We start from the raw sequence: 14146 nt of genomic DNA, 5'->3' as shown, positions 1-14146 counted from the left end.
CTTGAGAACAGGCGGCAGCAGTGAGCCCATGTGTACATCTCAAGGGTCTATGGAACATAGCTCGTGTCTTTGGAGCCCTATATTCAAGCTGTCTGTAGCAGCATGTGATCTGCTAGTCCAGAGTGGCCCTGTAGGACTCTGAGCTTTTCCTGACACTCTGACACTAGCAGCCATCCCTCCCCAGCACTGGCCATGGCAGTGTTGGGCAGCACCCTGCTCACACTTGCAATTGAAGAGGAGGCAAGTTAATGGCTGCTGCTGGTCCACAATTTTACCTTCACCTTCACAGCGGGGAGGGGGTCATAGAGGAATGTTGCCAGCCCTCCCCACCCCCTTATGTGATCGTTACAAAGACACAAGAAACACTCCTTGTTTTAGAACACAAATACATAAATTTTTAATCTGCGAAAAATACAAAATGAAACCATGTACAAGTTATGTACAAACCCTTTTTACAAGACAAGAGAGTTATCACTGGCTGTCACAGATGACAGAGTTGGGTAGGTCATTTCAGAGCACCAGCATTTATTCTCTTCTCCAGTTCCTGTCTGGTCACATAATTCATCATAGCCACAGTCACCATGCCAGCAATCAGTGTGTGAAAGACAGATGAAGAAACCACGCTCTTTTCCCTTAATGAACATGTTGTAGGCTGACCTCTGCAAATGTGTACTTCTGAATTGGATTTTTTTTCCTTTGTCCCCTAAAGAAATCCCAAATGAAGGTTTTGGTGTTAAGTGGGGGAAATAGTCTCTTTCCAGCATCTGCATAGTGGGATGTGAGCCAGACACTTTAGGCAGGATGTGATTGTACCACCTGGGAATGGAAGGTTTTTAATTAGGATTTCCGGGCAGATCTGGGTTTCTATTTGAAATGTTGCAGTTCTGTTTGGTCCAATGAGTACAGAGCGGAAGGAAGAGAAGAACTGAGGTATTGGGGTGGGAAAGGCTCTGGCTTAGTGTAGACCTATGTCTTGATCTGTCTATTGTAGGGGCTCCCTTCCCTGATGACTAAATCCTCAAGCTGACCCTGGATCCCAAGGGCAGGAAGCTCTGGGTTGCTTTGGCAGGCATGTGTGATGTGTGTGTACATTTACATCCAAGACTCTAAACAACAGAACTGGTCCTGTTTCCTAAGACAGGTCCTGGAAAGCTTTGGGGGTCAGCTTTGGAGAACAAGAAGAAACACAGAAGTGCCTCAGGGGATATGCCAGGGGAAAAAGCTTTTCAATTAACATTCTACCTAGAAATAAGATCAGTTTTCACCTGGGCAAAAAGCTCCACTGTATACCCTGGTCCAGAAAAGCCATCAGAGCAAGGTGACTTTAGCATTTTGTGTATTGAAACTCTTGCAACTAGAGGGGTCTGGGTATGCTATGCATGAGGGATGAAGAGCAATGGGGTGACATGAATGGACAGAAGGAGAGATCACCTCAAGACCCCTCTTTCTGTGGGTACTTCAGAAGACTTGCTGATGACCTAGTGTCTTGTATATCCTTCATTTCCATGGTGATCAACGTGACACTAAGTAAACTGTTAGTGTCCTACCCAGTACAGTCCACCGGGCAACCACTGGAGAAAAAGACAAGGGGGAAATTGATCCTTCCAGTCTGCCTCATTACTTCTGAGTCACAAGTTCAGATACCCTTCATCTCAACCCTCATGGATGCCTCTTTCTGTCTTCAAATCCCTTTCTGTTTCCCATTCTCCCAGGACTGAATAGATCTGTCCTAATCGCATCAGCTTGGCTTGCACTTCTGAGCCCCTGAAAACTTGGTCATAGCCCCCCAGACAGATCTACTTACCCATCATCCAAACCTCTGCTTTCTCCTTTATTGAACTCAACCAGGCTTCTCCCTTTATAAGTATCTGGTGTGTGAGTGGCAGGGCAGGGCTTCCATAGGGCCAAGCCTTCCCAAAGCATCTTCTCGACTCTGCTTGCATCCTCAGCCCAGGACAACTTTCTAGTGGGGAAGGTTCTCTCTACTCCTTTGTATCAGGAAGACAGCAGTCTGTTTCTCAGCTGCCTGAGTTCCTGCCTCACATTCTTATTGTCTCCTCTTCTTTTCTGTCCTTCTGCATTGTCCTGTCCTTGGGGTCTGCAGTAAGCATTTCCTTTACAAAGAATCTGTCACTCATAGACAGCCCTAGAGCCCAACTCACACTTCCGCAGCTGTTACAATCCATAATATCTATTCATTATGCACACCACATTTATTTTAAAAAGTCTTTATTGGATGCCTGTTGTGAATGGTGTGTCTTCTGTTCCCAAGAAGAGACACAAGCTGTCCAGCAACAAGTGCACAGGGACTCCTTGATAAAGTCATGAAATCCATCCATATTCTCAGATGAGCTGGGATGTTGCCCCTCAGCTTACCTAACTCTGAAACCCCACCTATTCTACAAAGCTTGACTTACCACTTCATTCCATAACACTGTTTGCTCCTTCTACTCCTGCTTCATGGGAAGACAGTGTGGTATACATGCTTACTCTTTCTCTGCTGACCCTCTAGGGCTTGCTTTTAAGCTTACTGCAAGGAAGACTGCATCATACTCATTCCTCCAACCTAGTCCATTCCTCTAAAAAGCATATGCTGGTGCTGTCTACTAGTTCCAAGTTGCCAGATCATCTGACCAAATGCTTTCATAATGTTGGAAGTCAGAAGGCCTGCATTCTTGATTATTCGGTGATTTGTTGGCAGTCTACTGGGTGTTCTTATTACATTAATGTCTGTAAAATAGTATAGCCAGCAGGTTTCGTTGAAACAATCTGAAAATCTGTTCCCTCCCTTTAATCCATGTGGTGGATCTACAACTGAGAAGGTAGTAATTGAGGACTGCAGGGACATTGTATGCCTGGCAGGGAGAAAATGCAGGAAGGTGGGTGTTCTGCTTGATGCACTGCTGTTGAGTGCAACCCAGAAGACTTCACACTACTGAGAGAATTTTCTGCTAGAAAGCCTACATCTCTGTGATACCTTCCAAAAAGAACTGGCCATCTCAAAAGCTTCAACCCCAAAAGGGCACAGTCACCGCTTCCCATCACTCTTTGGTCAGACCTTTCAGTGACTCTCTCCAACTTTCTAAATCAATGCCCCACTTTTTAATGTGGCTCTTCAACCACCTACTTTCTATCTTTGTCCATGAAGTGTTGACAGTTTTTTTTTCTCAGCTTGTGGACACAGACTTATTACCAAAGGTAAGTTACTCATATATCAAAACCACCTTGGTATCAGTGCATTATAACCCCTGAAGCTCCTTCTCATTGAAAAATCCTCAGGATCCTTGTACCTCCAGTCAAACCACCTGATTTCTATTGGACAGCCTCCACTGCTCATCCAAGATTGGGTGCCTATCATGTTTCCCATTTGTGGTTCAAGGGAACCTCTTCTTTTCCATCCTCAGCACCACATCTTGCCAGGGCTCCTATCTCTTTTTTTGTTCTCTGTAACTTTTTGATGTACACCCTGAGTTACCCCCTTTCAGGCCCATTGTTATCCTCAAAAGCATAGTTGAAAAAGGATGGTCTAGAACAAAGAGTGTAAATGAGAATTATTTCCCCATAAAGCCGTGTGAGACTGGGATATTGGGGAGCTCCTAACTAGTATAGGGCTAAAGGCCTTTGGCCACACAGGTCCCTTTTTAAATATTTTTTAAATCACTCTTTCATGGGTATTGGAAAATAAAATTAAAATGTCCTCTGCATTGCCGTATTTTAATGGTAATCTTGTAATCATTAATAGCCTGCAGTGCATGGGCAACAACCAGTTAAAATAAACTTGGCTTAAACAACTTTGCCACTCAGGTAGAAAGTCTACATTTCTGGGCTACCTCTTCCTGAGAGAACAGAACACCTCAAAAGCTTTAACCCTGAAGAGCACAGCCATCTTGGCCCATCGCTGTTCAGACCGCTCAGTGACTTTCACTCTCTAAACCAATGTTCTTTAAACAAAGAATTCCAAAGGAGATCCTATCCTCATTGTATTAACTAACCATGGGATTTAAGTGAGAAATTCTTCTGTTTTATAACTGAAAACACCTGTTAAGAACACGGGATAGACAGCAGGGGCAGAAAGGAACACAGTAGAAAAGTTCAAAGTAATTTCTCAGTTCCTCTAAGTTTTGAAAAATGATGGGTCGAGCCTTGAGTAGTAAGGGCCGCTGTACCAGTGACTTTACCACTCTCTCAAAGGCAGAAAATATGAATAAAATAAAAAATGAGCAGATCTGGAGCTGGAACTCAGTCTTCCATGAATTTGTATGATCTCTTGGTAGTCAAGACGATATCCTGCCATTTAGTCAATACTGTTTTCCTTTGAGCTTTTCTACCTCTTTCTATGTTTCTCTCAATAAGGTTCTCCTTGATGATGAAAATGACAGGTCACGGTTACACTTATGAATGGAAGTAGCAAAAGACCGTGTATTAGTGAAAGCAAACCAAACCAAAATGGAAATGAAATGAGAAAGCAAATGTGGGGGGGGGGACATTAATGGGAATAACAGCAGGAGAGGAGGGGTGTCCAGACTCTCTCTACATACTATTGGAGAGGTGGGCTAGAGATGAAGAGACTAGCCAAAACTGTGCTGCACTAAGAGACAGGGATGGTGGGGAGCAAGGTTGTAAAGAGAAATCTAGACTAACCAAACCAGCTCATCAGTGATGGAGGTGAAGCTAACTGCAAACCTTAGCATCTCAAATCTAAGCGCTTCCAAGCTGAAAAGCACAGAAACGAACTTGACTCTTCTATGTCCAGAGCAGAAAGTGCATGCTGGGTTCAGCTCAGAAGGGCTACATGGGTGACATGGCCAGAAGAGGCATCATTACAGCTCTGGAAAAGATTGTCTCCAAGGGCTTGGCTGAGGCAAGGCTATTATTGTCTTAGTTGGTCTGAAAGAGACCTTAGCCATCTCAAGGAATCACCCTCAGTGATTTAAGCCACTGAGACCTGGAGGATCTAAAGAACATTTTCATAGTTAAGAGCTAATTGTGTCTGGATGCTCTTGGATTTTCAAATCAGGCACACTTGGGGCAGTTTTGGTTTTCCATTCAAAATATCCCTAATCTCATACATTTTTCACTCTCCACTTCAACTCAATGGAAACGACCCCAATTCTGTGCTTAAAGTCTTCCATCACTTAAAAAAAATCAAAGGAACAAAACCAAAATAGAGCTTTGTGGGAGGAAGGCTGTTTGTCCAGGTTACTTTGTCACAATCAGTCTTAAACATAAAACACCTTTGGTGAATGCATTCTATGTGCTACAGCAGGGGAGGATCTTCTGAAATATAATTGCTTAAACAAAAGCACATTGCTTCCATGAGAAGGATGGCGAGGGCAACGATGTACTCAGACAGGGATAGTTTATGTTTTTACAAACGGCCTGAGTCCCAAAGCACTCAAGCATCATTAATTTGCCAAGATGACTTTTCTGGAATCCTAAACAGAGACTAGAGAGCAGAGCTTTCTATTGTGGAATATTCCAAAGAAGACCACCATTGGCCTAAGGTGAATGTGGTTGGAAAGTCAGGGTTTTTTTTTACCCTTCAGAGGACTCAGAACTCAACAAATAGAAACAAATTGGGAACTTTGGGAGATGCCTTGAGCCTTCCAGTTATTTTTAACAAGTGTTATTTATATTTCAATTGCTTGGCCTTGAGTTTTTGCCAAAGGTGCCACCACCAGGTCATTTCTCGTGTCACCTTAGGATGGTGCTTGATTTGTTCTTCCTTTATTGCTCAACCTTTGAAGAAAATAGGTTTGTTATCTTGGGTCTTGAAAACTGCTTGGTGAACTGAGGGGGTCCCTTACTGTAGGAAACTATCCTTGTAGCCATGGTGGTTAAGAAACCGGTTTCTATTTAAATCTCTAGCTATCTTGGGAAATGGGGATGGAGTTAGGCTTCCACTTCCTGCCTTGCATGGAGGATGTTGAGATTGTTGTTCTTCTAATGGAAGATTATGTAGGTAAATAACATTGGTTGCCATGGGAGATCAAAGAACTAAGACAAATTTAGGGGGGGGGGGTTAGTAGGAATGAGTGTGAAGAAGAGCCTACTATGGTTCAGGAAGGAAAGAAGAGCGTGGACTGACATGAATGTACTTAGGTAACCCCAGTGCAAAATCATGATATTAAAGGAAGTCTTAGCTTTCAGGAGTGCTGTCAATACCCTGGCAGTGGATTCTCCCCACCAACACATTTGAGTTCTGTTGGAAACCAAGAAATGTTTATAAGCCTGAATATTGACTGCTGACGTCATTTTAGCCTGAGTAGACTAGTGATTGATTATAAATATTTTTGTGTTAACAATCCAATTGGACACACATTATATTCACAATACTTTTATAGAGCTAATTCTACAAAATGTGACAACAGAGTAACCACGGTCCGACGCGTCACTGCAGGACAATGCCTACGAGGGGGAAGCACAGCTACATCGGCTCTGCAGGGAGTGGACAGAGGTGGAAGCTCATTTGGCCTACACTGGTATTGGAGTCCTCAGTGGACATGTTTTCATGGTGATCACATTGCTTTGCTCTGATCTGATTTGTACTACCATAACTAGGTACCACAGAGTCATGGTCATCTAAAATGTTAATGGAGGAGGTGTCATGGGACTTAAGGGGCTATTTTGGTTAGATCCAGGAAGTGTCCACATTTTACATTTTTAAGGAAATAGAAATCACAGTCACGCCCATGCTTCTCCAGAGACCCTGATGATCTTATCAGAGGTTGATCACTCTGAAGGTAAAAGACTTTCTGAGTCACTGGAAAGAAATAGCTGTTGAGTGACTATACACTGGGCATGCATGCAAGAGCAGAGCTCAGACATCACAATTGCATCTGATGGCTAGGAAAATCTTTTGACCACAGGCGGAAGTGGCTAATACATTTTATTTCATTGCTGGTAATTTTCAAAGGCCTTTTTCTAACAGTCTATGTTAAGAGCATGACTTCCTTTTCTTTTGGTTGGTATTGGTTTAGTGAGTTTGAATGTTTTGTCCCAGCAATTCAACCAAGGAAATCCAGCAAATGAAAATCTGAGCTAAAGTCATCTCCTCGACAGTGGACATTGTCTGACATCTAAACAAATACTTCATGCTAAGCATGAGTACTTCTTAGGTTCCAGTGTCAGGTAAAACTTTGACATTCACAAACTTCCAGACTAATAGCTCTGAATGGGGAAGAGAATTCACCAGATCCTCCCACAGTTGACATAACTTGCTTGGGTGATTTAGAAGTATGAAATGGGGAGCAGAAGAGCTTGGAGGAGCCCCCACCATGAGAACAACAAACACAGCCTGCTCTTGGTGCACAACGTCAGCATCCTAGGTGTGCCTATAACCCTTCCCCATAGCTTGAGGTGGCTGCTTAAACCTGATCTGGCAACTGCAGAAAAAGCTGCAAGAAGCTCTTTCCTCTAAATATATGAACAAGGATAAGAAATGCTGGATGAAAATGGAAACTACAAAGAACTGACTTTCAACTGCGAAGATAAGTAAGTTTGATTTGTTAAGAGCTGGTGTCAATCCAGATCAAAACACACACCCATCCGGGGGAGAGGCAAATATTCATCTCTGCTCTTTTGACTTTTCTTTTGAGTTACTAAAACATGGGTGTGCATTGTTGACTATCTTCAAATTCTTTTTGTAATCAATTTTCCTTAATTACAAATCGGGGTGGTGACCATCATTCTCCTCAAAGATAAAGAGAGAAAGGAGAGAATACACATTAAGGAATCTGGCCACTTACTCATTTTGATTTTTACATTGCTGTGATATATGGGAAGATATCTGGCAATGAAAAAAAAAAGAAAAGAAAAAATATATTTTCTTTCTAATAAATAAAAATAATTTAAAATGCTAGAAGCTATACATGACTACTTAAGTATGTTCATTTATAAATGAAATCATTTTGTTTTCCAAAATACATGGAAGCAATATTCAAGGCAAAGAGAAAGATCTGTCTACTTTATTTTCTTGCGATTCTTGCTTACTCTAGTGTTTCCACCAGTGATTCGGCATGGAAGAGGAAGAAAAGTCACGTCACCATTTATGAAGTTTGTCAGGCTTTAAAAAAATAGTTCTGGTCTCCTGGGAGTCAACATTCATCTTCAACTTCTCTGATTGGAGGGATCAAGCTGCTTGTGGATTTATATTGGTTGATCTGGTTAGCCATGTGGGTACTCATGGGCTTGATTTGAATGTTTCTGGGATAGGCATTATCCGGTTCATCTGTAAACCATTTCTTTTCTGCTAAAGGGCAAAATGAATAGAGAACAAGAAGGAGAAATGAGAAGCTTAATTAGTCCTAGGTTAAGCTTTTGGAAAGTTCATTGAAAATGCATAAAGGTAATCAATAGAAGCTGACAGTGAGTAATTGCTAAGACAGTGCAGTGTACAGAAGCCCCCAGAACCTGAACCATGCCTCTTTCCTGGAGCAAGTGAAGAACAAAATGGATGTGCTATTGAGACTGGGAGATGATAGAAGTAGGCCAACCGCAAAGACTAAGTTGGAGGAGATGGACATCATCCCTACTGCAGAACAATCAGTGCAGAATCTTCCTCAGCTTCTCCTCTTCCCAGCCTGTTCTTGGCTTTGATACAACAAACAGACTCAAAGGCAGATGTCAACTGTACCACTTCTGTCTTGTCTGAATCACTCTGATGGTCTTGGGGGGTCCTTAAGTGAATCCCATAGAATTTGTTGGCCAATGAAAATGAAAATCAGAATAGGAAACTGCTCTAAAAGGGAATTTTGAAATGGCTTTTATTTAAAGAAAGAGAAGTCTGTGGGTATGAAGTCATGGAAAGCATTCCAGGTGGCAGTGTCTCTGCTGACTATAATAACCCAAGCTGTCAGCAGAGAGCTGGTGGGGGCTTGCCACTTTCCTTTCCAGCCTAACTACAGAAATGGATGAGACAGACTGCTGAGTCAGGGCCTTTGGAGGAGGGGGAGGTCTATGCAGAGGACCTGCCTCTTAGCTGGATTGTGCTATTTTACTGAGTTTAACCCTAATCTAGGCCCCTTTCTAGGACTGAAATTGTCTGAAAACTTGGCCATGTGCACAGATAGGGAGCATAGGCTTCTTTACAGTGGCAGAGGGAAAGGAGAGAGGAAGGGAAGCAGCTTTCCAGCTCATTCACTGCTCTAGAGACAATGGTCCCTCTGGCTTCCGTTTTTATTGCTTATGGAACAATTTACATCTGCCTTGTGTCTGGATGTGGACCTACCTGTTAAAATGATTGCCTAGCTGGCTGTGTGTGTGTGTGTGTGTGTGTGTGTGTGTGTGTGTGTGTGTGTGTATGTGCGTGCGCGCGCGCACGCGCGCGCGCTTATAAATTAAGCATCTGTGATTAACTCATGATCACTCTACTGTTTCCTTCTTGGTCTGTATGAGTGCCATTTCCAATGTCCTCACTCCTCAACGTGACTGCCTCTGGGGCTAGGGTATGACTGGGAAAAGCCTAAAGGAGGTTCAGCAGCTCAGTTTAGCCCTCAGGACACTTGCTACCTCTTGCGTGGTTCTCCCCATGATCCCTCCTGCTCTGGCTCTCCTACCTATTATAATTACGTTCACTTTGATTTGAACAGATTGGGCGATAGGAATTCATAATGCTACATCCTCACAGCGAAGCTAACTGATTAAGTGCTTTAAATTATTCCCCCTGACAGAATGATAAAGTTACAATCTGTTCTGAGATGATCTACAGCTTGCCAGCCTCCTACAGCTTCTTTCTACATTCATTTATCTTTTTGTCAAGAGGAGGTTTTTTTTTTTTTTCTCTAAGCTTCAATTCCATAGATCTTTTAAAGTCATCAGCACATCTGAATTATTAATGAGGCTTTAGAGGCAAGACTCCTGATGGGCTGGTTAAAAAAGGTTGTATAGAAATCTGGAACTGTGTACACATCAAAATAATTTCAGCTCCATTTAAAAAACCATTTAGTGCGAGTGTGACATAGATGAACCATTATGCATTTGTGGAAACCAATTTTTTTGTGATCTACGATTAAACTAACCTTTCAGAGAAGAGTAAAGTGTGATGGTTATCATGCTTTAAAAGCCTTGCCAGGTCTCTGAAACAATTTCCAACTCTGACTTTCTCAAACAGCTTATGTGCAGAGCTAAAGCTCAGAGAGGAGCCGGGCATTTATGCTGTTCGCCCAAGCTGCCCTTGGCTCTGGCTGCATGGTCACGCGGAATGATTTTGCTGAAGGGATTTGGTGTTAGGACGTGCATGCCAGGTATGGAGAGCAAGTCTTGCTGATGGAAAGGGGAATGTGTTTTGGGTGAAAGACCAACCAGCTGCAATTTGCTGAATTTTTTTTTTACAACTGCTGCAGAGAATAATTGTTGAGAATTTAGTATTTACAGTTCAATTCAAAGGGGACATTTTGATCTTTTGCCAGGGAGAGAATATCAGTTTCTTCCATCTGTGTGTAAGAGAGACAGCATTATTGGCCTCATTTAAATTTCTTCTTTCTCTTTAAATTTCTTGCTACAAAAGACAACCTAGGCAGAACAGCCCCTGTGGTTTTGGGAGGCAGCTTCAAGCAAGGGAAGAATTGTAAGCAAACACCACCTCTCCATCAGGAGGTGAGATTCTCGCCATCCCTGACAAGCCACTGTTTAATTCAGTGTCTCCTAAGCTCTAAATGCCTATGCTGTGGGAGGCCTGGTCAAGTGAGATTTGAGGAAATTGAACTAGTGAGATGCTCTGGACCTTGTCTAAAATGTTTGGGGACAAAGGTCTCCCAAACAGCTTCAGAGGGAAGTATATTTTAATGGTCACCATCCACAGGGCTTCCATGGAATGTGCTTTGAGTAAGACAATGACAATTTGGCATATGGAATCTTGTCATTCAAAGATGAAGCTGCGCCAATGGATCCTCACAAAATGGAACCAGGAAGCAGGAATTCTACTAAGTACTGAAGTGGGTAAGGGTATTATTCGGTTCCAATGCTGGGCTTACTTCCGTGTTCTATATGGCCTTATTTCATACCTAAGATGAGGAATTCTGTGGCCTGTGAGGGCCTTTTTGGTGCCAGACCTCCCCCACAAATAAAATAAATAAAAAACTTGTGTTGATAAACTTCTTGTGGGATATATATATATATATATATATATATATATATATATATATCCTATTCTGAGAACACTGTGTGACCTCTATATCTCCTATTCTGAGAACCCTGTGTGACTTGTCAGGAACTTTTGTCATAAGGTAGTTAGAGTTAGGAAGGGAATGACATGTCACTAGCTTTGGTGAGCAGGCTGGTATCACAAAATAAAATTGAGAAAATAACTGCTGGTAATTTTTTTTTGAGACAGGGTTTCTCTGTATAGCCTTGGCTGTCATAAAACTTGGTTTGTAGACCAGCCTGGCCTCAAACTCATAGAGATCCACCTGCCTCTGCCTCTCAAATGCTAGGATTAAAAGTGTTAGCCATAACCACCCAACTGCTACATTATTGAGAGTGTCATGTTGTAGACCAACTAAGCCATTATGTACACTATGGACACACCATGCGGAGGCCAGAAAAATGGCAGCATCTTGTGGTCTAGACTTGAGTGTACCTGGATCTCTCACATGCTATCTGCTCTGAAAAGGTTATGTAGAGTATCTTGTTGTTATTCCTATCCTATAAAATAGGGCTGAGGAAATAGCCTTCCTAATCTGGTTGTCTAGATCAATGGAACAGGTACCACTGGCTTACTACACATTCAGTTACACGGTAAACAAATAATCTTTGCTAAGTTTGTTAATGTTATCACATAAAAGGGACACTGTATTGTGGTGACTAAACTACACTGACGTTGATGTTCTTCAGATTCCATGTGGGTCGTATGGAGATGCTAGTATCCCCCACATCTGGTGACAGAAGGATAGTCAGATGTGTTTACAATTGTAACGTGCTGAACACAAGAGCCATAATGACTGTCTAAGCGTTAGCTTTAAAGCTAGCGTTGATATGAGTAGGATGCAGAGGTGGGTGGTACCTTTTGCATGTTGTGTTTACAAATGAAGTTCTTCCGTGGAGGAGCCAGAGGCAGAGACCTATAAATTGGGGGCTTGCCTGAAGAATGTAGATTGGGGTAACAGAGATGACCCGGGAGGATCTTATGGGTAGTCTTCATTTGGAAGGTGAATGAGAGGAAGGGCTAATATGGTGTTATGTTGGGGAAGTCAGGGCTGTCATGCAGTGGATCTTTGTTTCTGACAACGGTTTTCACTTGATGAATGCTCTGCCCCTTGGAGAACCATCTGTGCCTTCCATCACTAGTATAAGAAAATGATGGAATTTAGAACAAGGGTTTGAGCTTCTTCCTGGAGGAGAGTTACTATGATTAGGAATGGCTGAGCTACCCAAAGCTCCACAAGCAGAGGGAGAAACAGTTACACTGTGAACACAGAGCTCTTGCTGACTCCATGGGTTGTCAGTGCTGGGGGCTTCAGCCTTCTCATGTAATGACTCCCCCAAGAAGACTGCAGGAAAGGGGCATGGATGACACACTGAAGCCACTTGGACCAATAGGCTCTCTGTAGCACCATGAGCTGAGGCTTTGAGAGCAAAGGCATGGCTGGAAAAGATCCCATTTGGGTGGTAAGGACAATGAGACGGCAATGGCTCCAAGGAGCTCCGGCCTAGGAGGGCAACTCTGTGTGGTTTCCTGGATTACATTTCGGATAGGCAGTGTGCTGTTCTTCCTCTGCTCACAAAACCCTGATGCCTCCCAGGCAGAACTATGCATCCTGCCTCCCCTCTTCTTCTGCCTCAGCAGAACATAAGCATGGTTTCTACCAGACCCAGACAAGTTTCCTTTCATCTCACTTTCCTATAATTGACCACGATGATGGTCTGTCTCTGCATCCTTGCATCCAGCCCAACCCTGTGGATACTCTTTCCTCTTAGGTAGCAGGAGTTTCTCTCGCTCACTGCCATGTGCAGCCTCCTTATGGGAGATACTTAACCAGCTTAGTGACAGGTGCCCAGAGCTACTTCCTTATCATATTACGACAAAGCAGGCATTGGCTGATGGAAGCTGGTGGAGAAATTGATTTGTACCCTGTCTTATCTTCCATTCCCTGAAGTTTCTGTACTTTCTTGTTCTTTGAGGAGCCTGTTGCTATAGGAACCTGGAAGGTTGATATAATTATCTCTATTGGGATACAGACACCTTTAAGGCATTCCCCGTGCTGAAGGAAAGTCAGTCAAAGGTTCCTCTGGTCACCTAGGATCTCCATAATGCTTCCAACAGGCATAGGCAGTCTCTCTAGTCACTAAGCTCACAGGGCTTGTCCCCTGGCTTGGAAGCAGAATCCGGCTCCAATAGCCTGACACCAGGAAATCAGCCATGTCAACACCTCAGGCATTAATTGCCACTTTTCCAAAAATAAACCAAGGGGATGTGGATAAATTATAAAACAGTTTAAAAGTGTGAAAATGATTAAGGTGAGAGTCTTTTCAAATATATATTGTGTATACTCACTTTAATACTCTGAGTTAGTAAGCCCTAACTTCAGAAAGGAATTTGAAAGGTCTCCAAAATACAGTGAAAACTGGAAAGTGCAAGGGTCCATTTGAAATAGATTTGAGAAGGACCTCAGGAGCTGACAGGTCCACAGTTAGGAAACAGCTGGTGCTGAAAAGATTTCTCTCCTACTTTACCAACTCACTTAACATTGTCCCTCTCCAAAGCCTGAGCAAATTGGACTAAATAGTTCAAAAACTGCTACTCTTACACAACTGGGAAGATTCCCGAGTTCCAAACTGATTCTTACTAAATGCATGCATTTTCTCTTCATAGTGTTCTCTCACTTTCTACCATTTCATGTCTGTTTCTAGTCTGGGTGAGGGGGAATTAAGGAAGTGACTATGAAGAAGAAGTCATCTGCCTCCTTCCTAAGAGAGCATCTGTTCTGAAAGAGGAACTTTGGAGGCAGATGGCAAATGATGGAGGAGAGTCTTCACTCGATTAAGAAAGTATAATATAGAAGTTTTAGCTCTTAAGAGAGAACTCAACATGATCCCTTTGCCACCATCAGATAGATCTGTAGTCATCTCTAATCAGTTCTCAATGATTTGCAATTCCCCAGTGGGGAGTGTGTGCCCAAAGTCCAGGGAAAACCCCCGAATTTCATCT

The 14146-nt window shown here is 42.8% G+C and overlaps 1 protein-coding gene across 29 annotated transcripts in view; it reads right to left on the bottom strand.

Annotated features, from left to right (window-relative positions):
* Window positions 1-372: 372 nt before the first annotated feature.
* Window positions 373-14146, bottom strand: part of Kcnma1 (potassium calcium-activated channel subfamily M alpha 1) — a 709897-nt gene continuing 696123 nt past the window's right edge. For 7 of the 29 annotated variants that reach the window (XM_028879652.2, XM_028879660.2, XM_037208791.1 and 4 more), the window contains one exon: window positions 373-8251. In XM_028879652.2, the coding sequence (XP_028735485.1) occupies window positions 8097-8251 (155 nt within the window). In that variant the 3' untranslated portion in view covers window positions 373-8096. The remainder of the gene's footprint in view (window positions 8252-14146) is intronic. The other 22 variants (XM_028879668.2, XM_028879677.2, XM_028879662.2 and 19 more) reach the window with 5 other exon arrangements.

This window comes from Peromyscus leucopus, chromosome 9, assembly GCF_004664715.2.
Source record: "Peromyscus leucopus breed LL Stock chromosome 9, UCI_PerLeu_2.1, whole genome shotgun sequence".
NCBI classification, from domain to species: Eukaryota; Metazoa; Chordata; class Mammalia; order Rodentia; family Cricetidae; genus Peromyscus; species Peromyscus leucopus.
Note: the sequence above shows the minus strand (reverse complement) of the source record. Positions and strands in the feature narration are given on the sequence as shown.